The sequence below is a fragment of the Mustelus asterias genome, chromosome 7, assembly GCF_964213995.1.
Source record: "Mustelus asterias chromosome 7, sMusAst1.hap1.1, whole genome shotgun sequence".
NCBI classification, from domain to species: Eukaryota; Metazoa; Chordata; class Chondrichthyes; order Carcharhiniformes; family Triakidae; genus Mustelus; species Mustelus asterias.
This window is the reverse complement of record NC_135807.1, coordinates 19,514,553-19,542,455: the sequence shown is the minus strand read 5'-3', so window position 1 is coordinate 19,542,455 and position 27,903 is coordinate 19,514,553. Positions and strand designations below refer to the sequence as shown.

At 46.5% G+C, this 27,903-nt stretch overlaps 1 protein-coding gene across 1 annotated transcript in view; it reads right to left on the bottom strand.

The window, feature by feature from the left end:
* The window catches only part of lama1 (laminin, alpha 1), a 288,354-nt gene extending 276,936 nt beyond the window's left edge, over window positions 1–11,418 (bottom strand). Inside the window, exons 1-2 of the mRNA XM_078216990.1 lie at window positions 11,359–11,418; window positions 9,706–9,802 (exon numbers count right to left, since the gene is read on the bottom strand). Of these exons, the coding sequence (XP_078073116.1) occupies window positions 9,706–9,802; window positions 11,359–11,418 (157 nt within the window). The remainder of the gene's footprint in view (window positions 1–9,705; window positions 9,803–11,358) is intronic.
* Window positions 11,419–27,903: the final 16,485 nt, after the last annotated feature.

Genomic DNA, 27,903 nt, shown 5'->3' with positions numbered 1-27,903 from the left:
CCTCAGCAATAGAAGAAAAATCTATTAACACCAACTGACTACGAGATCATCTACACTGTAGGAGTAATACTCGATCAGATCGTCAAGAGATGGTTCAATCAAAATTTATCAGCTCCTGGGGCTAAAAAGAATTGCATGAAAAGAATTATAAAACATTTTTTTCAATAGATGGTTTTCAAAGGGCTTTTGTTAATTCAGTATATATTTCAGCTCCTCACCCGACACTTATCCCAAAGGTGGGAGCTCTCCCTCGATCAGGGCTCCAAGAGTGTTTTCCACTATTTCTAACAATGCCTGCCATGTGCCTATCCAGTTCGATTCATAGAATCCCTACAGTGCAGAAGGAGGCCAGTCGGCCCATCGAGCCTGCACTGACCACTATCCCACCCAGCCCCTATCCCCATGTATTTATCCTGCTCATCCCCCGAACCCACACACCTTGGGACACTAAGGGTCAATTTAGCATGGCCAATCAACCTAACCCGCACATCTTTGGACTGTGGGAGGAAACCGGACACGGGGAGAATGTGCAAACTCCACACAGAGAGTGACCTGAGGCCGGAATTGAACCTGGGTTCCTGGCACCGTGAGGCAGCACTGCTAACCTCTGTGCCACCGTGCCGCCGTTAGTGAACACGGTGGGGTGTATGACCACAGGGAGGGTTGGGGATGCGGAGGAAATGAGAGTCATAGCTCAGGCACATTTAGTGTGATTCAGTGGTTGGTATAATTGCTTTCTACCCATGGGCAGCACGGTGGCACAGTGGTTCGCACTGCTGCCTCACAGCGCCAGGACCCACGTTCGATTCCCGACTTGGGTCACTGTCTGTGTGGAGTTTGCACATTCTTCTCCTGTCTGCGTGGGTTTCCTCCGAGTGCCCCGGTTTCCTCCCACAGTCCAGAGATGTGCGGGTTAGGTTGATTGGCCATGTCAAATTGACCCTTAGGGCAGAATTTTCCCGGACACTGACCATGCAAAGGTCCGTTGACCTCAGGCAGGATTTTCTGGTTTCTGGACAAATGTGGCCGGAAAATCCCACCCTTTGTGACAGGGGGTTTAGCAGCGTAAATACATGGGGTTACGACAGGTGGGATTGTTGTCAGTGCAGGCTGGATGGGCTGAATAGCCTCCTTCTGCACTGTAGGGATTCAATGATATGATCGATTCTATGTAGATGAGCCCGAGTTGTAGGTTGAAGGTGGGACAAAGGCTGCAAAATGCCAAAAGGACTTCAGCGAAACAACATCTTAGTTTGAATGAAAATCGAATCAAATGACGTTGCTAAGTTAGAATTTTGTCTTTTAAAAAGCATTTAGACAGTTACATGGGTAAGATGGGTATAGAGGGATATGGGCCAAATGCGGGCAATTGGGATGAGCTTAAGAGTTTTTTAAAAAAGGGCAGCATGGACAAGTTGGGCCGAAGGGCCTGTTTCCATGCTGTAAACCTCTATGACTCTACTGAAGAGTAGGCAGCTTGCTTAAACATAGGCAGACTAACTCTGAATCACTTTGAATTTGAATGTTAATTATTTCCTATTTTCATTGAGATTGAATTGCTAAATCAATGATTTGATAGGTTGTGGCACAGGAGATTTTTTTTCTAACAAAACTGACTGCATTTGATTTGCCACGCAGGATCTGCATATGGGCCTGCCTTTTCTGAAAACCCAACTGATTCTCAATCTGGCCGTGTGAAAACCCATTTCACACGGGTCAAAGTGGCAGCTTTCTCCATCGTGATTGATAACCTCGAACGAAGCTACCGGATTTCAGGAACTTCCCAAACAAGTTAAGCCAAACAGCTGGATCCATTCAGGAACACTTTTTTAAAAAATAACAACGTCAAAAGACGCCAACACAGGGCAAATGAATCGAATACGATACCAGGAAATCCTCGTGCAGAATATATAACGTGGTGAGAGACACACGGGAGACAGCTGTTAAAATGTTTCAGAATGACTGGAGTAAAAATTATCAGTGGGTGACAAGTTTGGTGATTCTTATTTTTTTGAAAGTAGTTGGTGTATTTTTACATCAATGGCCACAAGAATTGACTTTGATTTGGTTTGATTAATTATTATCACGGATATTAGCATACATCGAAATATATTAATACATGTGACAATAATAAATCAAATCAAATTATTGACCAAAGTGAAGAAAAAAGTTAATTTATTAGTCATAAGTAGACTTACATTAACACTGCAATGAAGTTACTGTGAAAGTCCCTTAGTCGCCACACTCTGGGGCCTGTTCGGTACACTGAGGGAGAATGTAGCACCTAACTTGCACATCTTTGGACTGTGGGAGGAAATTGGAGCACCTGGAGGAAACCCACGCAGACACTTTATGATTTGATTTGATTTATTATTGTCACACGTATTAACATACAGTGAAAAGTATTGTTTCTTGCGCGCTATACAGACAAAGCATACCGTTCATAGAGAAGGAAACGAGTGAGTGCAGAACGTACTGTTACAGTCATAGCTAGAGTGTAGAGAAAGATCAACTTAATGCGAGGTAAGTCCATTCAAAAGCCTGACAACAGCAGGGAAGAAGCTGTTCTTGAGTTGGTTGGTACGTGCTCTCAGACTTTTGTATCTTTTTTCCAAGGGGAGTGTGCAAACTCCACCCAGACAGTGACCCAAGCTGGGAATCAAACCCGGGTCCCTGGTGCTGTGAGGCAGCAGTGCTAACCACTGTGCCACTGTGCCGTCCTAACATTCCAAGTTAAGGATCCTATGCATCAATTTTTAGCCAGATGTCAAATGATTTTCATTTCTAAGCAACCATCTTGTTGGAGGGTTTGAAAATATTGCATGCTGGTTTTTCTCTCAGTCGGTCCTCTTTCTATGAATGCAGAGTTGAAGTACGTGTATTATTTTCGTAGCAATAAGACCCTGTCAGAAATACATAACTGAAACAATTGTCGATGAATATCACTGCTTCAAGTCTGGCCAAATCTCCATATGAATGAAGTTGCAAACGCACTTGTTCATCAATGCTTCAGTGTTAAGACTATTAATAGAGGCATATGTTCAATAACTTAATTACCCAAACTGCCCTGACTGTGCAGGAGCACAGAAACACACGGCTGAATTTGACATTTCTCAGCAGGGTGAAGGAGGCAGAATGGAAATGGAGGTGTCAGTTCATTCCCACCCCTGCCATCTCTGTAAATCCAATAGAACGTCAAATGGCCAATTAGTGGCCCTCCGGTGGGAAGAAGGCCAATTATAGGTGCCCAGGAAGCTTGCTTCCCCACCAAGATATCCTTCCCCTTACTCCCTCCCAACCTTGCAGTTATTATCAGGGCCAGTTTCTCCTTCCAGCTTTTAGACAACATAGTCAGCCCCTGTCACTTTGAGTTCATTTAAAATATATTGCCCCAGAACTTACAGTCTCCAGATGTTCGCACCCAGAACGTACCCCCACAATGCACCACGGAATCCCACAGAAATCCCAACACACTATGTGGGAATTGCCCCAGAAGTTTGGACTTCCAATGGGCAAATTTTGGGCCCGATTTTACCATCAAGTTGCGCAAAAACTTGGTAAAGTCGGGCGTGAGGTGAGTACTGCGATCCGCGCCCGCCTCTGCGCTGATTCCCCCTTTACCAAGGCCCGAAAATGGCCACGATCGGGACTCTGCCCAAAACTGGCACAACGGCCATTCCAATGCATTTGCATGTATTTAAATTGACTTAATCGGCTGCACACCCAACCATACCAGCACTTCCCCTTTTACCATCATGTTCACCCATCCAGAATTGGCGCAAAACAGACATACTCCATATAAGTCTGATTCGGGCGCTCCAATTAGTGAGGAGGTTGGTGCCGAGTGTCCAACAGCTCTCTGATTGGGATTTGTGAGGCGGGGGGGGGGGGGGGGGGGGGGGGGGACAGGGGGTCCACTGCCACTCTGCCTATGATCAAAGAGGGGAAACGGGGGGTCCACTGCCACTCTGCCTATGATCAAAGAGGGGAAACGGGGAGTCCACTGCCACTCTGCCTATGATCAAAGAGGGGAAACGGGGGGTCCACTGCCACTCTGCTTGTGATCGGTAGGGGGAAGGGGGGAAGGGGCCCGCAGTCAGTCTGGGTGGTGGAGAGGTTGGGAGGATAAGGGGGTCAGTAATGTTGTGGGGGTGGGGAATTGTCTATGGGGGCCAGGGGGAGGCATTATCCAGTCCGGGAGGGATGTGGGAGGGGAACTGCATTCTATAATTTGTTTTCTGCGCATGTGCAGTTGGAGGTGCCGATCGGAGCTGCAGGGTTTCAGGCGTGTTAAGCTCCGCCCACAGGATTCTACAGCACGATTCAGAATCGCTGATATTTTTGCAGACAGAGTGTGTATGGGGGCGCCTGAGAACGGGTCTAAGGTTGGATCTGAAACACTCTCAGTTTCAAGTCCGCCCAGCACTTAGAATCAAAATGGTAAAATAGGGCCCCCTTGAGTCCGAAAGCCTTCAAAAAAAGTTTCCAACTCTGATTTACAGTCAGGGATGATCTTTGGAGTGTGGGAGGAAACACCCGGAGGAAACCCACGCAGATACGAGGAGAACGTGCGGACTCTGCAGTGACAGTGACCCAAGACGGGATTGAACCCTAGCACTGTGAGGCAGCAGTGCTAACCACTGTGTCACCCTGCCGCCCCTAATAACTTGTTCATTAACAGTTGAAAATGGTGGACGGGCTGCTGATTTCGTGTTATCGTAGACTGGTGTGATGATGTCAGCTTGCCAATGTCATGCCAAATTATTCATCAGCCTGGGGTGGCGGGGCGGGGAATGGGCAGCACAACCGATTTGGGAATGTAAAGTCCTGCTGGTAGGATCAGGAATAGTTCACCCGGCTCAGTCATTCAATGAGACCATGTCTGCTCTGTATCCTAATGTTATTTAACCGTTCTGCTCCACACCACATTCCTGAACACCTTCACTTCACAAACACATCGATTTGCCTCAGCTTTGAAAGTTTCAGCCAACCCAGAACTCATGTCCTTCTCGAGGGGGAGAGAGTCCCAGATGTTCACTATCCTTTATGTGGGAAACAAATGTCTCCTGGTTTCACTCGCAAATGTCACTCTGGCCCTGACTCATGCTGGATTCTCCCACCAGAATCCACCGGTTTCTGTCAGAGCTTTCCCTACTTTTTTACGCGAAACAACTTCTAATCAAACATGATGAGCCAGAAGATTAGAAGACTGCTCCCTGGGAGCGGCACACATATAGAGGATGGGCAACATGGTGGTTAGCACTGCTGCCTCACAGTGCCAGGGACCCAGGTTCAATTCGGGCCTCGGGTCACTGTCTGTGTGGAGTTTGCACATTCTCCCCGTGTCTGCGTGGGTTTCCTCCAGGTGCTCCAGTTTCCTCCCACGGTCCACAGATGTGCGGGTTAGGTTGATTGGCCATGCTGAATTGCCCCTCAGTGTCAGGGGGACTAGCTCGGGCAAATGCATGGGGTTATGGGGATAGCGCCTTAGGTTGATTGGCCATGCTAAATTGATCCTGGTGCCAGTGGATTAAAGGATAAATATGTGGGGTTACGGAAATGGGGACTAGATGGGATTGTGGCCAGTGCAGACTCGATGGGCCGAATGACCTCCTTCTGCACTGTAGGGATTCTGTGATTCTAAGAAGTGGGGTTAAAGTGGAAGCAGCAGCCTGGCTTATCCACTGTCTGCTCTGCCAGCCGACAATTTTCCAGTTCATTCAAATGAATGAGGAAGAATTTGGAATCTTGCCTGCCAGTCTGTGCAAGAAACAATCCTGTTCCCATTCCAGAACTTCAGCGCGTACACATTTCCCATTTCAATATCAGGATATCAGCTTTCCTTAACAACCACCAGATTCTCAAGAGAGGACCTCCAGCGAGCTACACGTTTCTCTCTCCAGCTTCACTGGCCAGGTCAGACTCCACATTGGGGATTCAATTTAATCTTGCGATCGTATTTTGTCAAGTGCAGTTTATCAAGTTGTCCCTGGAGCTTGCAGATTCTTTTTTCTCTCTGGTATTTTACCATGTGTATCTCATTAAGTTACCTGAGCGTGACCGCTATGTATATTACAGTCTAACTGTAAAGAAACAGTGAAAGTGAAGCAGTCTTTATCAGGAACTGATGGGGGAATTGCTACTATCGTCAATGCCATTCTGATGAGTCAGCAGCTACTAAGAAGCAGGCCCCATATCTTTATTTCCCGCACAAACTATTCTCCCATCATCTCCCGCACAGGCCCCTCCAATCCCGATGCCTCCTGATCAATGGACAAATTGACCTATTTATGTCTGATCGGGATCAGGAATGGGAGACCTTGCTGCCTCTGGTGATGCCAACTGTACATTTTCACCACTGTCCCAGCTCAGAATGACTGGCTCACACCACAGACTATAGAACAGACACCAAACTGACCAGTATCCGTCCAGTCCCCCGGGCTCGCTGACTTCCCCTGTCCATTCATCAGAGCCCCGGACCACCTCAATTCCTTTCTAACTCACTTTATACTCCCCCACCCTGCCCTCCACCCACTCGCTTGCCCCAACACTGCCCAGAGCAGCCGCAACAACTTTGTGTTCCCTATGGGTGCCTCAAATAGCAAACTAACAGCCTCACAGTGCCAGGGATCCGGGCTAACTCTGACCTTGGGTCACTGTCTGTGTGGAGTTTGCACGTTCTCCCTGTGTCTGCGTGGGTTTCCTCCGGGTGCTCCGGTTTCCTCCCACACTCCAAAGATGTGCAGGTTAGGTGGATTGGCCATGCTAAATTGCCCATTAGCGTCCCAAGATGTGTAAGTTAGGGGGATTACCAGGATGAATTTATGGGGCTATGTTGATAGGGCAGGAGGTGGCCTGCGTAAGATGCTGTGTCAGAGAGTTGGTTCCGACTCGATGGGCCGAGTGGCCTCCTTCAACACTGTAGGGATTCTATGAAAATGCTCAGATTGGCTCCAGCAACATAGATCTCAAGTCATTTCTTTATCAGTGACACACCGTGAATCGTTTTACTGCATTAAAGGTGCTATATAAATGCAAGTTGTTGATGTTGTGTGAAAGATAGACGGTGTCTCGTTCAGTGGTATTCTGTGCCACTTCAACACAACTAATTAATGTGCTGCTCCCACTCCCATTCCCAGGGCCAAATCGGAACTGACGATCATTAATGAGATACGGTGAACATTTCAGGAAGGATATCTTTCAGACATCAGGAACTTTGATGAAATGAGGATCGTTACAAGATCACAACGCAGATACGGATGAGGAGAGCTCATGTTAGCACATTATCCAGGAGAACGCACGGCTCCCCAATCACATCACCCAATTAGTTTCTATTCGATTCCAGGGATTTCTTTGCCTCAATCATCCTATCGAGGGGTCCATTTTACTTAATGATCACTGGTGACATGGTGGCACAGTGGTTAGCACTGCTGCCTCACAGTGCCAGGGACCCAGGTTCGATTCCCGCCTCGGGTCACTGTCTGTGTGGAGCTTGCACGTTCTCCCTGTGTTTCCTCCGGGTGCTCTGGTTTCCTCTCACAGTCCAAAGATGTGTGGGTTAGGTGGATTGGTCATGCTAAATTGACTCTTAGTGTCAGGGGGTTAGTAGAGTAAATGCATGAGGTTAGGGCCTGGGTGGGATTGTGGTTGGGGCAGACAACAAAGAACAAAAGAACAAAGAACAATACAGCACAGGAACAGGCCCTTCGGCCCTCCAAGCCCGCGCCGCTCCCCGGTCCAGGATTGAATCCTGAATCCAGGATCCCCGCCCAATTTTCCAGCCTATCTACATACCAATATCCTATCCACCGAGCTGTCCCTCACAGCTACGATGCTTTGTTCATCACAACCTATTAACTCACCCCCACCCCCCCATTCCAGACCATGTGATCTCCAGGGAGAGGCGAAAACCCAGAGTGAAAACCCCAGGGCCAATATGGGGAAAAAAAAAATCTGGGAAATTCCTCTCCGACCCCCTGAGGCGATCGAAACGAGTCCAGGAGATCACACTGGCCCTGATTGGAAAATGCTTCCCAACCCTAGTCATTTCCACTTCCACGAACACCATATGAATTCCCTGCCCCCGAGACAGGTTCCCAACTATCCGCAGTCTCGCTCTGTACTGGCACCAGCAAGATGATCATAGAATGAAGCCTTGAAACGAGAAACAAGGAACAATTAGCCCGCGCCGTTCCCTGGTCCAAACTAGACCACTCTTTTGTATCCCTCCATTCCCACTCCGTTCATATAGCTGTCTAGATAAGTCTTAAACGTTCCCAGTGTGTCCGCCTCCACCACCTTGCCCGGCAACACATTCCAGGCCCCCACGACCCTCTGTGTAAAAGACACGATGGGCCCAATGGCCTCCTTCTGCACTGTAGGATTCTATGGCTTTAAATTAACAACCCGGGATGCAGCAACATGTAAATTCAGCGATGTATGGAATTCACTCCCGACAACAATGACAGCGCTTCCAAAAGAACTTCATTAACTGTAAAGCACTCTGGGACAGCCTGAGGTTGAAGCAGTGCCATATAAATGCAAGTTGTTTCTTTCTCTGATATTTGAATACATTTATTACAATATCTCTGCTAAAATAGTTTCAGATGAATCATCTCGGTTGGGAACCCATCATGTCTGAATCGTGAATTTGTGCATAGCTTCCTGGGCAGAAAGTGGAACAATTTTATTTTCTATAACTGTTCATATCTAATAACCTTAACTTGGAAATACTAGTTGTCAATTATGACTCTTGCACGAATGGACAAACATCGCCTCAGCGAGTTTGCTTGCAAAGTGCTTATTGAGTACTGTACCCCAACGTGATTACACCGAAACATCTGGGGTGAAAAATACAGCATCTCATAACTTAAAATTCAGCACACACTTCACACACATTAGCTGGAATTTTACTACTTCGCCCACCCCGGAATCGGGGCAGGTGAGGCTTGCAGAAGAGAATCCTCCGTTGGCCTCGAGCAGGATGCTACGAGCCTCACCCGAGCGAGGTCGTAAAATCCCACCCTTTCTGCTGCGCAGTTTGTTTGTACCATTTTAAAACCTAAGATTACATTCGATAGGTGAAGCACTGACAATATTGAGAGAACTGAAGGTAGATTAGGAGTGAAATGAGTCAAAGCGACCCTTTGGCCCATCGTGGTTGCACTGGCCATCAAGCACCTACCTATTCTAATACCACTTTCCAGCCTTGCGTGTTGTGGTGTTTCAAATGTCCATCTAAATGCTTCTTAAATGTTGTGAGGGTTCCTGCCTCTATCACCCTTTCAGGCAGTGAGTTCCAGATTCCCACTACCCTCTGGGTGAAGTTCTTTCCTCAAATTCCCAACTAAATCTCCTGCCTCTTACCTGAAATCTATGCCCCCTGATTATTGAGCCCTCTGCGAAGGGGAAAGGTTTCTTCCGATCTACCCTACCTATGTTCCTCATGATTTTGCACACTCGATCAGTTCCCCCCGCTCAACCTTCTCTGCTCCAAGGAAAACAACCCCAGCCCAACCAACATCTCTTCATAGCTGAAACGCTCCAGGCCAGGCAACATTCTGGTGAATCTCCTCTGCTTCCTGTCTGGCACAATCACTCCTTTCCTGCAGGCCAAGTGACATAATGTTGACAGCATCATTTCCCAAATTTTTCCAGCAACAGAACCCCTTTGACCTGCCAAGAATCCCTGAGAAACACTCTTACTGTGTTGAAAATAATCGATTTGTGTGACAAAATAATTGATTGTTTTTGTGCAATAGGTGTGAACATACAACAACAAATTCATAGCAATCTTCGATTTCTAATGGGTACACGTGGAGTAAAATTAAAAAGTTATCTTATTCAACAAAGTACTTAAATCTTACACCCTTCTTTTCATTTTTAACGGGAGCGCTAAAGCTGCTTCTTCTGCTGACAAATTCATTTCGCATTGTGATTAATACTCGAGAGCTGGATTCTCATACCACACACACGCAAACACACACACGCACACACACACACTCTCTCCTTCCTCTCTTGCACACACACTCTCCTTACACACACACACACACGATAGAAGCTATTGAGTAGATTTAAATACATGGCAAAACCAAGTTAGCTTCAGTGTGAGTTGAGTCAGAACAATGACCATTGTGTCACTGTAACTTGACTGTCTACGATGTTCGGAGTCTTTCATGATGTGGAGATGCCGGCGTTGGACTGGAGTAAACACAGTAAGAAGTTTAATTAGTTGTAAGTATTTGCATTCCAACCATTATTCATGTAAATTGAGTCTGTGTCCTTATATGCCCTGTTTGTGGACAGAATTCCCACTCAACTGAAGAAGGGGCTTGGAGCTCCGAAACCTTGTGTGGCTTTTGCTACCAAATAAACCTGTTGGACTTTAACCTGGTGTTGTTAAACTTCTTACGGAGTCTTTCAGCCAGAGCCACAGAAAATACTTCAGGGCAGATCATTGTCCCACACCAGACAAAAAATCCCACAGAGTATTTTCATAAGCTGAGCCAAGTTTAAAAAGAAGGTAAGATACTTCATTTAAAGATAGTCCTGACAACATTGAGAGGTCAATCAGTATCTACGGACATATGGGGATAAATATTCTCATCTCACCCGCCACGGGGATTGTCATGGGTGGGAGAATTTCATGGACAATTTAAAAGTCTGTTGACCTTGAGTGGGAATTTTCTGTCTTGGGGCAAACGCAATTGGAGAATCCTGCCCATGATAGTCACGGTGGTACATTGGTTAGCACTGCTGCCTCACAGTGCCAGGATCCGGGTTCAATTCTAGCCTTGGGTCACTGTCTGTGTGGAGTTTGCACGTTCTCTCCACGTCTGCGTGGGTTTCCTCCGGGTGCCCCAGTTTCCTCCCACACTCCGAAGATGAGCGGGTTAGGCTACTTGCCAGGCTAAATTTCCCCTTAGTGTCAGGGAGATTAGGAGGATAAAAGCAAAAAAACTGTGGATGCTGGAATCTGAAACAAAAACAGAAAAAGCTGGAAAATCTCAGCAGGTCTGACAGCATCTGTGGAGAGAGAATAGAGCCACTGTTTTGAGTCTAGATGACTCTTTGTCAGAGCTCTGACGAAGGGTCATCCAGACTCGAAACATTGGTTCTATTCTCTCCCCACAGATGCTGTCAGACCCGCTGAGATTAGTAGGGTAAATACATGGGGTTATGGGGAAAGGACCTTGATGGGATTGTTGTTGCTGCAGGCTCGATGGGCCAAATGGCCTCCTTCTGTACTGGAAGGATTTTATGATTCTATGAAATTCAAGCATGATGCCGGGACCAACTGCTGTCTTTATCGCTGTCCTCTCTCCATGCTGCGATGCCATGCAAAGCTGTGATCCTCACCAATGCAACAGTCACAGACTCTATCTCAGTGAAGACTGGTGACAAACAGGGTTTTGCCATCGCACCAACACTTTTCTCCATTTACCTCGCTGCAGTCCAGCACTTTAACCCCAGAAAACTACTCAATAGAGTGGAGATGATTGACAGAACAGGTGGGGAACTGTTCAGCCAACACTGTCTTCAACCCAAAACCAAAATCACTCTGAGTTCATTCACTGAACTTCAGTACATAGACGGCATTTGAGTGTGTGCTCACTCAGACACTGGCCATTGTCAACCATCTCGCCAAAACATAGGAAAATGGACCTTTCATCAAACATCCAGAAAAATACAGTCCTCTTCCAACCAGCACCCAGAACAAAACACCTTCCCACGTCAATTCAGATCAACCGTGAGATCTTGATTTGATTTATTATTGTCATATGTATTAGTATACAGTGAAAAGTATTATTTTTTGTGTGCCATACAGACAAAGCATACCGTACATAGAGAAGGAAAGGAGAGAGTGCAGAATGTAGTGTTACAGTCATAGCTCGGGTGTAGAGAAGAATCAACTTAATGCAAGGTAGGTCCATTCGAAAGTCTGACAGCAGCAGAGAAGAAGCTGTTCTTGAGTCAGTTGGTACGTGACCTCAGACTTTTGTATCTTTTTCCGGATGGAAGAAGATGGAAGAGAGAATGTCTGGGGTGCGTGGGGTCCTTAATTATGCTGGTGCTTGTCGACCATTTTGCATAATTTGGGAGCTTCCTCTTGATGAAGACAGGTAACAAAATTCATTCTTGTCTCCAAGGTGCCAGCTCAGCGTTCAGTCAACTGAAGAAGGAAGTATTTGAGGACCAAGATCTCAAAACCTGAGACTAAGGTCATCATTTTCCAGGCAGCTGTGATCCCCACATCCCTTTTTGCGTCAGAGTCTTCGACAATCTATTGCTGGCACCTCAATGCACTGGAGAGATATCTTCAGCAGCATCCTTGCAAGGTCCTCCAAGTCTCATGGCCAGAAATACGGTCCAACAGCTGTGTCCTGTCCCAAGCCAACATGCTCAGCATCAAGGCACTTAATCACTTAAAACTGGCTCCAATAAACATGTCGCTCGTACACCTGACACCAAACTCCCAAAGAAACTGTTCCACTCAGGACTCTGTGCAGCACGAGATTCCCAGGAAATGCTTTCGGGATGTCCTCAGAGCATCCCTGAAGAGATCAAACATACTCGCCAGCTCACAGGAAGCGGTGGCTTGTGAACAACCAACAAGATTCATTCGCAAAGGCAGCAAACACATCGACACCCTTCACCAGGACAAGAAGCAAAGTTGAGACATCGGAGAGAGTGCACAAATCTCTGAACTACTGTTCCATAGAACCATAGAACCATAGAAAATTACAGCTCAGAAACAGGCCTTTTGGCCCTTCTTGTCTGTGCTGAACCATTTTATGCCTAGTCCCACTGACCTGCACTTGGACCATATCCCTCCACACCCCTCTCATCCATGAACCCGTCCAAGTTTTTCTTAAATGTTAAAGTTTTTCTTAAATGTTAAATGTTCCACCCAAACCTTCGGGCACTATTTGTTCCACAAGTGGCAGAGTCTGCAGATGACGCATTATTTATCAGCCATCTTCAGGACCCATCGAATAAGAGTGGAAATGAGTCATCCTCCACTCCAAGGGTCTGCCTAAGGGATGAAATGGATGGAACGGGCATTTGGAGGGAATTTCCCACCTGGGAAATGTGTGTGTGGGGAGGAGGGGGTAGGGGGGTGGGGACTGGAAATCCAGATGGAACAGCTCAGACGTACCAGTTACGCCAAGGCTTAGCTTTGGCAATGGACATGCAGCCTCCCAGAAACAGGCCGAGTAAGACTGGCTAAATGCGCAAATCAGGATCATACTTCGATTGGAAGACTCTGTGCAACTTTCAACTTTTGGTCACCAATCTTAAAATTTCCTTACGCAGCTCTGTGTCAAATCTATCTGATAGCAAACACTCCTGTGAAGTGCCGTGTGTCATTAAAGGTGTCAACTGGATAGCAATTGCTTTTGATTATATGCAGGTGTAGGGCATTAATTGAGGTTTTACTTGAGTACATAGATAGAGACACTGAAACTGTGGTCTGCTTGAGTTAGGAGATATATGCTTGCAACATTTCACTCCGCAAATAAATATAGGACTGATTAAAGATTGGCCTCAGTACTATCCTTTACCACCAGGCTTTCTGGATTAGAGAAAAAGATACTACAAAAATGCAAGTGGTTACTGTCTTGCACCGTTTCTTAAAATATCGTCTGCTGTGGGTTTGGTAACCTCACTATTGGTCCTCCTACAATTATTATCATCTTATGAGACAGCAGACTGCCAATAGTATCAATATTCTGATACCACCAAATCCATATTCGGGGCAATTTTAACGCAACCTCTGAAAGTTGCCAAATCAGGTGGAACATCGATCTTACACTCTGCCAAATGGGAGGAATTTTATTGCACCCGCCAGTCGGGGAATCTGGTGGGATTGGGTAATATGCTGGTTTTATACCCGGCCACAAAGTCAACGAGTAAAATCGGGCAGGAGGTAAATCAATGTTTTACACCAGCCTCTGGTTTTCCCAGTGGTGAGTCAGATTAAAATGGTCCCCAATAAATTGCATCAACTTGAATGTGGCTGTGCCACCAATGCCCAGATGACGCAAGCGGGTTGTGTAAGTATAGGGTGGCACAGTGGTTAGCACTGCTGTCCCACAGCGCCAGGGTCCCGGGTTCAATTCCAGCCTTGGGTCACTGTCTGTGCGGAGTCTGCATGTTCTCCCTGTGTCTGCATGGGTTGCCTCCGGATGCTCCGGTTTCTTCCCACAGTCCAAAGATAGAATCCCTCCAGTGCAGAAGGAGGCCATTCAGCCCATTGAGTCTGCACCGACCACAATCCCACCCAGGCCCTATTCCCATAATCCCACTTATTTACCCTGCTAATTCCTGACACTAGGGGCAGCACGGTAGCACAGTGGTTAGCACTGCTGCTTCACAGCTCCAGGGACCTGGGTTCGATTCCCGGCTTGGGTCACTGTCTGTGTGGAGTTTGCACATTCTCCTCGTGTCTGCGTGGGTTTCCTCCGGGTGCCCCGGTTTCCTCCCACAGTCCAAAGATGTGCGGGTTAGGTTGATTGGCCATGCTAAAAAAACAAATTGCCCTTAGTGTCGTGAGATGTGTAGGTTAGAGGGATTAGTGGGTAAATATGTAGGGATATGGGGGTAGGGCCTGGGTGGGATTGTGGTCGGTGCAGACTTGATGGGCCGAATGGCCTCTTTCTGTTCTGTAGGGTTTCTATGATTCCTATGATTTCTATGAGGGTCAATTTATCATGGCCAATCAACCTAACCCGCACATCTTTGGACTGTGGGAGGAAACCGGAGGAAACCCATGCAGACACAGGGAGAATGTGCAAACTCCACACAGACAGTGACCTGAGGCCAGAATTGAACCCGGGTCACTGGTGCTGTGAGGCAGCAGTGCTAACCACTGTGCCACCCAATGAAACATAAAGAGGATTAGGTGGATTGGCCATGCTAAATTGCCCCTTAGTGTTCCAAAATGTGTAAATTAGATGGATTGGCCATGGGAAATGTGTGGGCTTACGGGGATAGGGAGGGGAAGAGGGCCTGGGTAAGATACTCTGTCAGAGAGTTGGTGCAGACTCGATGGGCTGAATGGCCTCTTCTGCAGTGTGGGATTCTCTGATATCGATAGGGGCGTGAACAGATTCACATCTGAGCTGCAATCTGCAACGAGAAATGCCAAAAAGGGCATTTTAATTTGTTGTGGCCAGCAGTTAACTTCATGTCAACAGCACAGTGTAATTTGGACTGTCCAATGTTGCTGCACAGTTAAATAACCAGGCTATTGTGAGCACTCTCAAAACTGTCTGTTAATTCAGACGTTAGTCTTCTTCCCATTTTCACCTGACTCGAAATCATCCGTAAATAAATCCCTCTGCTTTTATTCACATTTGAACAACCAGACACATCGTTTTCTCTTCTTCCCCTCCAGCAAACAACAGCTTTGAATGAACAGAATTCGACTATTGTCTGACTCTGTAACAGAACTGATTCAACTCTGAGAGATTAACAATTTAAATGAACATTGCTCAGCAGGCGGGCTACAGCTGAACGGAATGAGCACCGTGCTTGGGAAAACATCTGAAGACCTATCAACGCTCCACCACCATTCCTGCTCTCACAGAAAAGTCAGTAGGAATACAATATCCCTTTTGTTTATCTTCTATGCTGTTTTTTGAGATGGCAAAGGTTACTCTTGCTAACCACCCACTTCTTTCGCCTGGGAGAGGAAACACTGCAGAGTTGATGTCCGCCATGTCATTGGCTGAGCAGATGGTGGATGACATGTTCTTGCAGTGTCGCACGCACATTCCTACCCTCCCTTCCAAAAATACGCACAAAATTCCACTCCCGTGGATCCTTGCACTGACGGAGTTTGAATCCATGTGACCTGAACTCAAAAACCCCAGAATGCAGCTGGAGATTTGAGCCCTGCCCTTAACAGTGGGAATGGAGTGGGTGGAGGAAAATGGCGGCCGGCTATCACACGCTGTGGGCCCGCTCGTGTTATTGCATCAACGTCATTGTAGCTCTCGGGTTTCATGGGCTTCAACAACAGAGAAATGCCAGGGCTTGTTTCTTTTTCTTTACTCTTGTGGGTGTTGCCGGCAAGGCCGGAATTTGTTGTCCAGCCCTAATTGCCCTTGAACTGAGCTGCTTCCTCAGCCATTTCAGAGGGCGGTTCAGAGTCGACCGCACTGCTATGGGTCTGGACGCACATGTAGGCGACACCTTGTAAAGCTGGCAGATTTCCTTACCCATCAGTGAACCAGATGGATTTTTGCAACAATTGATGGTCTTTACATTACTTTTTAAGTTTTTCTGATCCATTCGTAGGACATGGGTGTTGCTGGCTGGCCAGTATTTATTGCCCATGCCTAGTCGCCCAACGGCAATTGAGAGTCAACCACATTGCTGCTCTGGGGTCACACGTAGGCCAGACCAGGTAAGGATGGCAGATTTCCTTCCCTAAAGGACATTAATGAATCAAATAGGTTTTTCTGACAATCGGCAATGGTTTTATGGTCATCAGTAGATTCTTAATTCCAGATATTTTTTATTGAATTCAAATTCCACCATCTGCCATGGTGGGATTTGAACCCGGGTCCCCCAGAACATTAGCTGAGTTTCTGGATTAATATCACCTCCCCTGTACATTAATGTATATGCCTTTAGAGATGTTATTACTGAGGTTACACTGGCAACCGTGGTGAAATTTGAACCCACAGGGCATGAGTCTGGGCCTCTGGATCACTAAACAAGTGACAGTACCACCTCTGTCTCCCCCTCAATCTGATAATTTAACTTGGACTCCAGTGTGGTTGCAATGTCCAGAACTGAACTGTCCAAATAGACCAAGAACCAAGTCGGAATCCGGCTAACAGAGGCGCAGACATGTTCCTGATTATTCTGTTTTAGTCTGAGTGGGATGGAAGTTAGAGGGATGTTTCCCCAGGGCCCACCTGGAAACGTTAGACTTCCACTGGCCTCGGGCTCACCCTCAGGCCTCACGGTAACCGTGGAGACCACCCGCACACCTCCCCTTCTCCTGCCCTCGGCTCGTGCTCGGTACAAATGCAAAACACTAGCTTGAGAAATGAGAAGGGCAGTGCGTTGCTTTAAGTGGGCTAATTTTTAACCAAAGCTTTCACTCTGATCAGATTGTTTACAGGAGCAAGTTCTTTCTAACGACCACACATGATTGATTAGAGTAACATTATCTACAAAGATTTGTGATACTCGAGTTGTCATGACCAAGATACAAACAGAAAACAATGAAATCCAAAGCAGTTTAGTCAGTAAACTGTCTAATTGTATAAGAGCAGCGAAATTATCTGTAACAAAAAGGTACATCCTATCAAAACCTCAGGGTCAAATGTGCCTTGTAAAGCAATCTTTGGTACCAAATGTGTACATTGTATGATTGTGGTAAAACATGATAATAAAACCATACAATTCTATAGTCCGATTTGATCAAACATTAACAGGTAACAAACAGAATCTAAGGGGAGGGGCTCGATAATTGTCCTACAGCTGAGTATTTTAGGCTCAGACGGATAACTCATCATCGCAAGATGGATCCTGCAGTTGGATGCACAGGAAGACGGGGGCTCACACCTGATGCACAAAACACTCCTGTTTAAGGTGCATGTGGTGGCTACAAAGCAGATAGCTGAGCTTCTGCATCCCGACTGGAACATGACCTTTCCCACAGCTTGCAGAACAGTTCACCTTGAAGAGTCTCGGCAAATACAATATTTAAAACCAATGGATAAAAGCCAATTACTGTGGATGCTGGACTCTGAAACCAAAAGAGAAAATGCTGGAAAATCTCAGCAGGTCTGGCAGCATCTGTGAGGAGAGAAAAGAGCTGACGTTTCAAATCCAGATGACCCTTTGTCAAAGCTAAAAGGCACAGAAAGTGGGAGCTATTTATGCAGCAGGGTGAGGGAATGAAAGATGAATCATAGCCACAAAAATAAAAGGAAAGGCTGCTAATGGCAGTCCACAGAGAGAAGAGAAGGTGTGGATGGGCAAACGGCAGAGAAGCTGAAATCAGAGGGTAAGCTGTGACAGATGAAGGTATTGGGGGGAGGGGGGAGATGAGCGGGAGAGAGGTAAAATTGAGAAAAAGGAGAAAAGGGAAGCACAGGGGGAGAAAAGGTAAGAAAAGATGGGATAAAATAGGGGGAAAGAGTGGGGGGGAAGAAAAACAAACAAAGACAATAAAGAAATAAAAGGTAGAGAACAGTTAAAAATTAAATAAAATGAAAACAAAGGGGTCGAGGTGGGGTAGAGCTAATCATCTGAAGTTAGAATCATAGAATCCCTACAGTGCTGAAATTAGGAGGCCATTCGGCCCATCGAGTCTGCACCGACCACAATTCCACCCAGGCCTTATTCCTGTAACGCCACATATTTACCCTGTCAATTTAGCATGGCCAATCAAACAAACCCGCACATTTGCACCTGGAGACACGCAGACACAGGGAGAATGTGCAAACTCCACACAGACAGTGGCCCCCAGACCGGAATTGAACACGGATCCCTGGCGCTGTGAGGCAGTAGTGCTAACCACTGTGCCACCGCACCACCCACGGCATTCAACGTTGAGTCCAGAAGGTTGTAAAGTGCCCAGCCGGAAGATGAGATGCTGTTCCTCCAGTCTGCGTTGAGCTTCACGGGAACATTGCACCATGCAAAGGTCTGTTGACCTCAGGCGGGATTTTCCGGTTTTGGGGCGAGCGTGGCTGGAAAATCCCGCCTGTGCAGTGTAATATTGTACAGCATTCAGTGTGCTAATCCCATGTTGAAAACCCATTTCCCACACGCAACCCCCCCTGCCACACCCACACCACCACCCCCCTCCCATCCCACCCACCCCACCAGACTGGCCCAAGCAACTGAAGCATCATGTTTGCACCCTGTTTTGGCAGTGTTTGAGTTGACCTTTAGCTGCAGTGCAGCGGTCTCAGAGAGAGAGAGACCATCAGCCATTATCAAACAGTGTCATTCACATTTTCAGAGAGCCAGTTAATCCCTCTGTTTCAAGATGGTCTGTGGATTAGATTGGATTATGGGTGACCCCCAAGGACATTTTGTGTCTCAGATCACACAGCATTTGTGTGTTACAATTCCCATTTAAGTACATCACAGGATTGTTTTTTTGGTGGGTAAAAGTATACAAGCGGGTAGTCCACAAACCCTTCTGGCTGCAGTCCAGTAAAAATCTCTCTGTAACTGTGGCTGGTGAATGAACACGGAGTACATCTGATCTTCAATTACTTTCTTAATGGAGCAGAACTACAAAAGGTCGTGAATGTAGCCCAATCCGTCATGCAAACCAGCCTCCCATCCATTGATACTGCCTACACTTCCCGCTGCCTTGGTAAAGCAGCCAGCATAATTAAGGACCCCACGCACCCCGGACATTCTCTCTTCCACCTTCTTCCGTCGGGAAAATTATACAAAAGTCTGAGGTAACGTGCCAACCGACTCAAGAACAGCTTCTTCCCTGCTGCTGTCAGACTTTTGAATGGACTTACCTTGCACCAAGTTGATCTTTCTCTACACTCGAGCTATGACTGTAACACTACATTCTGCACTCTCACGTTTCCTTCTCTATCAACAGTATGCTTTGTCTGTATAGCGCGCAAGAAACAATACTTTTGTGTATGTTAATGCATGTGACAATATCAAATCAAATCAAATCAAATGAAATCAAACCAAATCAAATGAAATCAAATGAAATCAAATCAAACCAAATCAAATTAAATCAAAATCAAAATGGCACTGACTGATTGCAGGGAATTCCCCCAGTGGATGCCTGGAAGGGTCCAGTGGCATAAATATTGAGGATAGTTGGTGAGATTCATTGCCAGTGACAGTCGTCAAAACTCAAACCTCAATCTTATGCGGCACTGCTCCTCAGTGACATCCAGGTAGTTGCATCTGTCATGGCAGGTAGTTTTATTATGTTGCACCTTTTATTCCTTTCACACTTACAGACTGCCATTCACTCCTGTTCGCTCTAATGATCACCATCACTCAATAACTGGCAATGGTCGCCACATTCATAGAGTAGGGATGAAAACTAACATGGACTGCAGTGGTTCAAGATGGCAGCTCACCACCACCTTCTCAGGGTTTTTATTTTAAAGTTTATTTATTAGTCACAAGTAGGCTTCCATTAACACTGCAATGAAGTTACTGTGAAAATCCCCAAGTCGCCACATTCCGGCGCCTGTTCGGGTACACTGAGGGAGAATTTAGCATGGCCAGTGCACCTAACCGGCACGTCTTTCGGAGGAAACCGGAGCGCCCGGAGGAAACCCAGGCAGACACAGGGAGAACATGCAGACTCCGCGCAGACAGTGATCCAAGCCAGGAATTGAACACGGGTCCCTGTGAGACAGCAGTGCTGACCGCAGGTGCCACTCTGCCGCCCAATGTGGATAGGCAATAAATGTTGCCCTAACCAGTGATGCTCACATCCCATGAACAAATAAACACAGAAGAAAACTACTTTAGCTTTCCACCAGATTTGCTCCCACTTTACTCCCATCTGTTGATCACTAACCTGAGCCACAGATAAAAAAAAGTAGCTCTTAAAGTGCACACAAAAATGAACTATTATTTAGAATCTTTCGGCGGAATTTTACCAGCACGTCCGCCCGAGGTTCGTACAATCCCACCCGAGGCCAACGGAGAATGCTGTTCTCGCCCGCCCCCGGAATCGGGGAGGGCGTGCCAGTAAAATTCCGGCCTTTGTGTCAAAAATACATAATCTTTCGATTGTAGACAGAGCGAAATGCTGAAAATTCAAGCTTAAGAAAGCAAAGGTTTTGGCGGGGGGGTGGATGTGGTCACCTTCATCGGGGACAGCTGTTTATTGAGGGTTGAGATTTTTCGTCCCGCTGTAAGATCTGCATCGAGACCCGGAGCTGGCTGGGCTAAAGTGCGTACATTCAACGTCCTATTACAACCAGAAGCCGCTCAGCAGACACTGGGCCTGCTCTTTTTTTCGTGAAAGCCTGGTCTTCCTCGGGAAGAGCCCACCAGGAAATGAAAGGCCCCTTTCGCAGACGGCTGCTGTATTCGGCTGGTTGTGAAAGTGGGTCTATCAAAGTAACCTTCACAGCCAGGTGGGCAGGCGGGTAGATGAATAAATTTCCTCTGGTGAAGGGCAGCCCTTCAAGGCTTTCAAATGTAACTCAACACCCATGTCTAATACTTGCACATCCGGAACACAATGCTCTGAATGTCTATAAAAGCCAGATCATGCCTCACATTGTGAACCAACTTCACAAAAGTTATTGCCCGGTTACTGAAACCAAACCTTCTAATTACACGTATTATTGACTAAGTGCTCACACTTGGCAGGCCAACCTGAATTTGCACCTCATAAATCCAATGCGGGCACTGTACAATACTATTATTAGTCACATGTTGAAATTCACTGCAACAGCCAACTTTTTCACCTGAACCTTTGCCTCGCATGAGCAAGAGTCCGATACTGTTAACAGGGCTCACATTTTTAAGGAAGGGACGCAAGTTAGTTTCTTCCTTCAAAGAAAGACAGAAATAGAAACTTTGTTTAAAATGCTAGGTCGAAGTCAACCTAACTTTAAAGTTTAAATTTATTTATTAGTGCCACAGTTAGGCTTACACTAACACTGCAATGAAGTTACTGTGAAAATGCCCTAGTTGCCACACTCCGGTGCCTGTTCGGGTACACTGAGGGAGAATTTAGCGTGGCCAATGCAAATAAGCAGCACGTCTTTCGGACTGTGGGAGGAAATCAGAGTACCCGGAGGAAACCCACGCAGACACTGGGAGAACATGCAGACTCCGCGCAGGCAGTGGCCCAAGCTGGGATTCAAACCCGGGTCCCTGGCGCTGTGAGGCGGGCAGCAGTGCTAACCCCTATGCCACCATGCCACCATTTATTTTCAAGGGAACATTTTTTTTATAATTTACCTCCCTACCCATGCGGCAGGGTGGCACAGTGGTTAGCACCTCTGCCTCACAGCGCCAGGGACCCGGGTTCGATTTCTGACTTGGGTCACTGTCTGTGTGGAGTTTGCACATTCTCCCCGTGTCTGCTTGGGTTTCCTCCGGGTACTCTGATTTCCTCCCACAGTCCGAAAGACGTGCTGGTTAGGTGCATTGGCCATGCTAAATTCTCCCTCAGTGTATCCGAACAGGCGCCGGAGTGTGGCGACTAGAGGATTTTCACAGTAACTTCATTGCAGCGTTAATGTAAGCCTACTTCTTCCCGTGTCCATGTGGGTTTCCTCCGGATGCCCCGGTTCCCTCCCACAGTTCGAAAGACGTTCTGGTTAGGTGCATTGGCCATGCCTCAGTGTACCCGAACAGGGGCTGGAGTGTGGCAACTAGGGGATTTTCACAGTAACTTCATTGCAGTGTTAATGTAATCTTACTTGTGACACTAATAAATAAACTTTAAACTTTGTCACCGACAAACTGCTTTGGAACCAGGTGCAATGCAACAAGCAGATATATTTTAATTGAGGCACAAAATGGTATTTTTAAAGCATCGTAGTTTAAAGATAGCCGGAGGGTAAGTGGAGCAGGAGAGTTAAAGTATGTAAAGGCAATTTGAATCAGAATTATAAACCACTTGGACATGGGAATGGTACATAGGCACTTTGTCAGGCCCCGATAAACTAATTTATACAACGCAAGGATACTTTGCACTGGTCTACACTTTCAGATACATTCTCAAGCTCGCAGTTTCTTCGAGTGGCAGAGCGAGTCTCAAAACTTAATTGGTTCAGGGGGGGGTTAACTGCAAGCTTCAAACACCTCGCACACAGCACCTGAAACCCTTCAGGACACACTTCAAGAGCTCGAGCGGATAATTACAGAGTTGTTGTGCTGTGTAGTAGGTCATAGCTCTTTATTTAAACCCTGCAAATCAGTAGTTTATACCTTGCAACCATATAAAGATTAATGCAATTATATAGAAGCTCAATTTGTTCCTCATCTAAAAGTCAGAACTTGCAAACTTTTCAGTAGAGCTTGCAACCGCCACATGTGAACTCACAGAATCCCTACAGTGCAGAAGGAGGCCATTTGGCCCATCGAGTCTGCACCGACCACAATCCCACCCAGGCCCTATCCCCATAACCCCACATATTTACCCTGCTAATCCCCTGACACTAGGGTCAATTTAGCATGGCCAATCAACCTAACCCACACATCTTTGAACTGCAGGGGGAAACCCACACAGACTCAGGGAAAATGTGCAGACCCCACCCAGACAGTGACCCAAGCCGGGAATCGAACCCAGGTTCCTGGCGCTATGAGGCAGCAGTGCCAACCACTGTGCCACCGTGCCACCCCAACTGGCTGCTCAGGACTCAGGACAAGCAAATATCAGGAATAAAAGCAGTGTCAATCATATTTATTTGGATCGTTACAAAGTAATTCAAAATGTATGCTGATCATACTGATGACCTGGAAGGATGGGTTGGCAAGTTTGCTGATGACACAAAGGTTGGAGGTATTGTGGACAGTGTAGAGGGATGTCAGCAGTTGCAGCGAGACATTGATAAGATGCAAGACTGGGCGGAGAAGTGGCAGATGGACTTCAACCTAGATAAGTGTGTGATGGTTCATTTTGGCAGGTCGAATAGGATGAAAGAATATAATATTAAGGGTAAGACACTTGGCAGTGTGAAAGATCAGAAGGATCTTGGGGTCCGGGTTCATAGGACGCTCAAAGCAGCGTCGCAGGTGGAGGCTGTGGTTAAGAAGGCGTATGGAACACTGGCCTTCATCAATAGAGGAATTGAGTTTAGAAATCGGGAGATAATGCTGCAGCTGTATAGGACCCTGGTCAGACCCCACCTGGAGTACTGTGCCCAATTCTGGTCGTCTCATTACAGAAAGGATGTGGAAGCCATAGAACGGGTGCAGAGGAGATTTACAAGGATGTTGCCTGGATCAGGTGGCATGCCTTACGAGGATAGGTTGAGAGAGCTATGTCTTTTCTCCTTTGAGAGGCAAAGGATGAGAGGTGACCTGATAGAGGTGTATAAGATGTTGAGGGGTATTGATAGAGTGGATTCTCAGAGGCTTTTACCCAGGGCTGAAATGGTTGCCACAAGAGGTCACAGGTTTAGGGTGCTGGGGAGTAGGTACAGAGGAGATGTTAGGGGTAAGTTTTTCACTCAGAGGGTGGTGGGTGCGTGGAATCGGCTGCCGGTAGTGGTGGTGGAGGCGGATTCGATAGGGTCTTTTAAGAGCCCTTTGGATAAGTTCATGGAAGTTAGTAAGATAGAGGGAGGGTTATAGGTAAGCCTAGTAGGTAGGGACATGTTCGGCGCAACTTGTGGGCTGAAGGGCCTGTTTGTGCTGTAGCTTTTCTATGTTCTATGTTCTATGACAAACAAGCATGAAAAGCATGGTTAAACTCTGAAAAAAATCACTAAAATATCAGTTCTAAAAGCTTCATCAAAATGGCATGAATCAGCTCTGAAAGGAACAAATTAAAATTATTTCAATAGCATACGGTGATAAAACATTTCCAATAATGGGCAATGAAAGTACACATTACATTGTCACTCGTCAATAAACACAGAGGGAAGTTTAACTTCTCAGGCAGTTTAAGATTCAGAACATTGGCTGAAAATTTCTCATCCCACCCGCCGGGGGAATTGTAGCGGGCAAGACAGAAAATTCAGCGGACCACGGAAAGGTCCGTTGAACTTGGGTGGGAATTTCCGGTCTTGGGGCGCATGCGGCTGGAGAATCCCATCCCATGTGTTTTCCATTTAAAACTACTGATTGACAATCTAAAATTTAAAAAAAGATCAAGCTCTATATTCTTATCCTGTGCAAGTTGTTACATGGGGAGACAGTTATAAATCATAGAATCCCTAGAGTGCAGAAGAGGCCATTTGGCCCATCGAGTCTGCACCAACTCCCTGACAGAGTATCTTATCCAGGCCCTCTCCCCCACCCTATCCCTGTAAGCCCACACATTTACCACGGCTAATACCCCTAACATATACATCTTTGGATACTAAGGGGTAATTTGCCATGGTCAATCCCCTAACCTACACATCTTTGGACACTGAGGGACAATTTAGCATGGCCAATCCACCTAACCTGCACATCTTCGGAGTGTGGGAAAAAACCGGAGAACCCAGAGGAAACCCACGCAGACACGAGGAGCTTCAAGTTTTTAGGTGTCCAGATCACCAACAACCTGTCCTGGTCCCCCCATGCCGACCCTACAGTTAAGAAAGCCCATCAATGCCTCTACTTTCTCAGAAAACTAAGGAAATTTGGCATGTCAGCTACAACTCTCACCAACTTTTACAGATGCACCATAGAAAGCATTCTTTCTGGTTGTATCACAGCTTGGTATGGCTCCAGCTCTGTCCAAGGCTGCAAGAAACTACAAAAAATATAGCCCAATCCATCACGCAAACCAGCCTCCCACCCATTGACTCTACACTTCCCGCTGCCCTGGCAAAGCAGCCAGCATAATTAAGGACCCCCACGCACCCCGGACATTCTCTCTTCCACCTTCTTCATTTGGGAAAAAGATACAAAAGTCTGAGGTCACGTACCAACCGACTCAAGATCAGCTTCTTCCCTGCTGCTGTCATATTTTTGAATGGACTTACCTTGCATTAAGTTAATCTTTCTCTACACCCTAGCTATGACTGTAACACTACATTCTGCACTCTCTCGTTTCCTTCTCTATGAACGGTATGTTTTGTCTGTATAGCGCGCAAGAAACAATACTTTTCACTGTATGTTAATACATGTGACAATAATAAATCAAATCAAATCAAAGGAGAGTGTGCAAACTCCACATAGAAAGTCGTCCAAGGCCGGAACTGAACCTGGGTTCCTGCCCCCAAATCCTTACGGAATTGTCCATTCCTGGATGGCTGAGCAACACTCGACACGACAGCAAGGATAAAATGGCAAAGAGCTACTCCTGAATGTTGCCCATGGTGTTCACTGGGGATCCCAGGGGAGATGAAGCTAATAGTGGAATGCTCAAGCCTCAGGCTTAAGTATAGATAGAGCAGTTAGGATAATATTGAAACAGCACTCTTACAGAGCCTTGCACCCCTTTTCCTGCAGGTAACCAAATCTAGTTGCTGGGAAAGGAAGAAGTTGCATATATTACACCTTTCACAGTTTCAGCATGGAAGCAAGAAAGACAACTCTCTTGCCTTGTTTTATATGGGTGGCACGGTGGTTAGCATTGCTGCCTCACAGCCGGGGTCCCAGGTTCGATTCCCAGCTTGGGTCACTGTCTGTGTGAGTTTGCACATCCTCTCTGTGTCTGTGTGGGTTTCCTCTGGGTGCTCCGCTTTTCTCCCACAGTCCAAAGATGTGCAGGTTAGGTTGATTGGTCATGCTAAATTGACTCTTAGTGTCAGGGGAATTATGGGAATAGGGCCTGGGTGGGGCTGTGGTCAGTACAGACTCGATGGGCCGAATGGCCTCCTTCTGTACTGTAGGGATTCTATGAACTATGTTCACAAATGTATCGGCTTTTGTCTCCCCTCTGGATATTAGCCTCTGAGGTGGACAGAGTTATTCAGATGCTAGCTAGGTCTGCACCTCCTAAAACCATGCCCAGACTATGTAGCAAAACACAAATAACAAGCTCCAGTTTCCTGCTGGGAAGCTGGAAGATCTGGATTTTGAGTCCTGTCGTGAAAATTGTGAAATAGATATTCTATTTGCACAGAGAAAGGCAATGGACATGGTAAGCATCTAGTCTTGAAACACATGCATTTTCAAAAGGTTAATTGTCCAAGAATATATGGTTAAAGTTCATTTATTAGTCACAAGTAAGCTTACATTAACACTGCAATGAAGTTGTCCCCTAGTCACCACACTCGGGCGCCTGTTCGGGTACACTGAGAGAGAATTTAGCAAGGCCAATGCACCTAACCAGCACGTCTTTCAGACTGTGGGAGGAAACTGGAGCACCCGGAGGAAGCCCATGCAGACACAAGGAGAACGTGCAGACTCTGCACAGACAGTGACGCAAGCTGGGAATCGAACCCGGGTCTCTGGCACTGTGAGGCAGCAGTGCTAACCACTGTGCCACCATGCCGCCCTGTGGACTGTATTCTTTGAAAATGATGTTTCATTAATTCAGCCAAACGTACTGCTTGTGTACTGATTCTTCTCACAGACGAATTCATGGTCTCCTCTTTACGCCCTTTTCAAATTCCAGGGCTAAAAACAACAATACGTCACAGATTAGGGAAGTAAAAAGCAATCAGTCTGTCAGCAGATCACTAAAGCAATAAAAATGCAAAGTGATCATTTGAACTAAACTTCCTCTCTGCGTCGTTTCTTGTCTTTCTAAATTACAGTTTACAGATTTGCCATACAACTGAAGTCTGCTCTCCAGTTAACAGAGCGGCCTTTTCTTGTATATTCTTAAATTCCATACAGTGTGATCACTCAATCCCAATTAGAGAATATTCCGACAGGTGTTCCCACATGTTGCCAACAAGCTCCCTTCATCCCCAGCATTGCTACCAGTGGCAGTAGATACATTTGCTGGTTAACACTTGCTGGGACAGCAAATTAACGGAGAGATGTTGCACGGAAGGTTTGTTAAAAATGTTACTCCTTTCTCAAGAGTGACAAAGCCAACGTGCAGAGTGGATGGAGCAAGTCCTTAATCCATGTCCTTGCTTGCTGCAAAAAACCAATTCAATCACAGAGTCATAGAGGTTTACAGCATGGAAACAGGCCCTTTGGCCCAACTTGTCCATGCCGCCCTTTTTTTAAAAATACCATTAAGCTAATCCCAATTGCCCGCATTTGGCCCATATCCCTCTATACCCATCGTACCCATGTAACTATCTAAATGCTTTTTAAAAGACAAATTTGTACCCACCTCTACTACTACCTCTG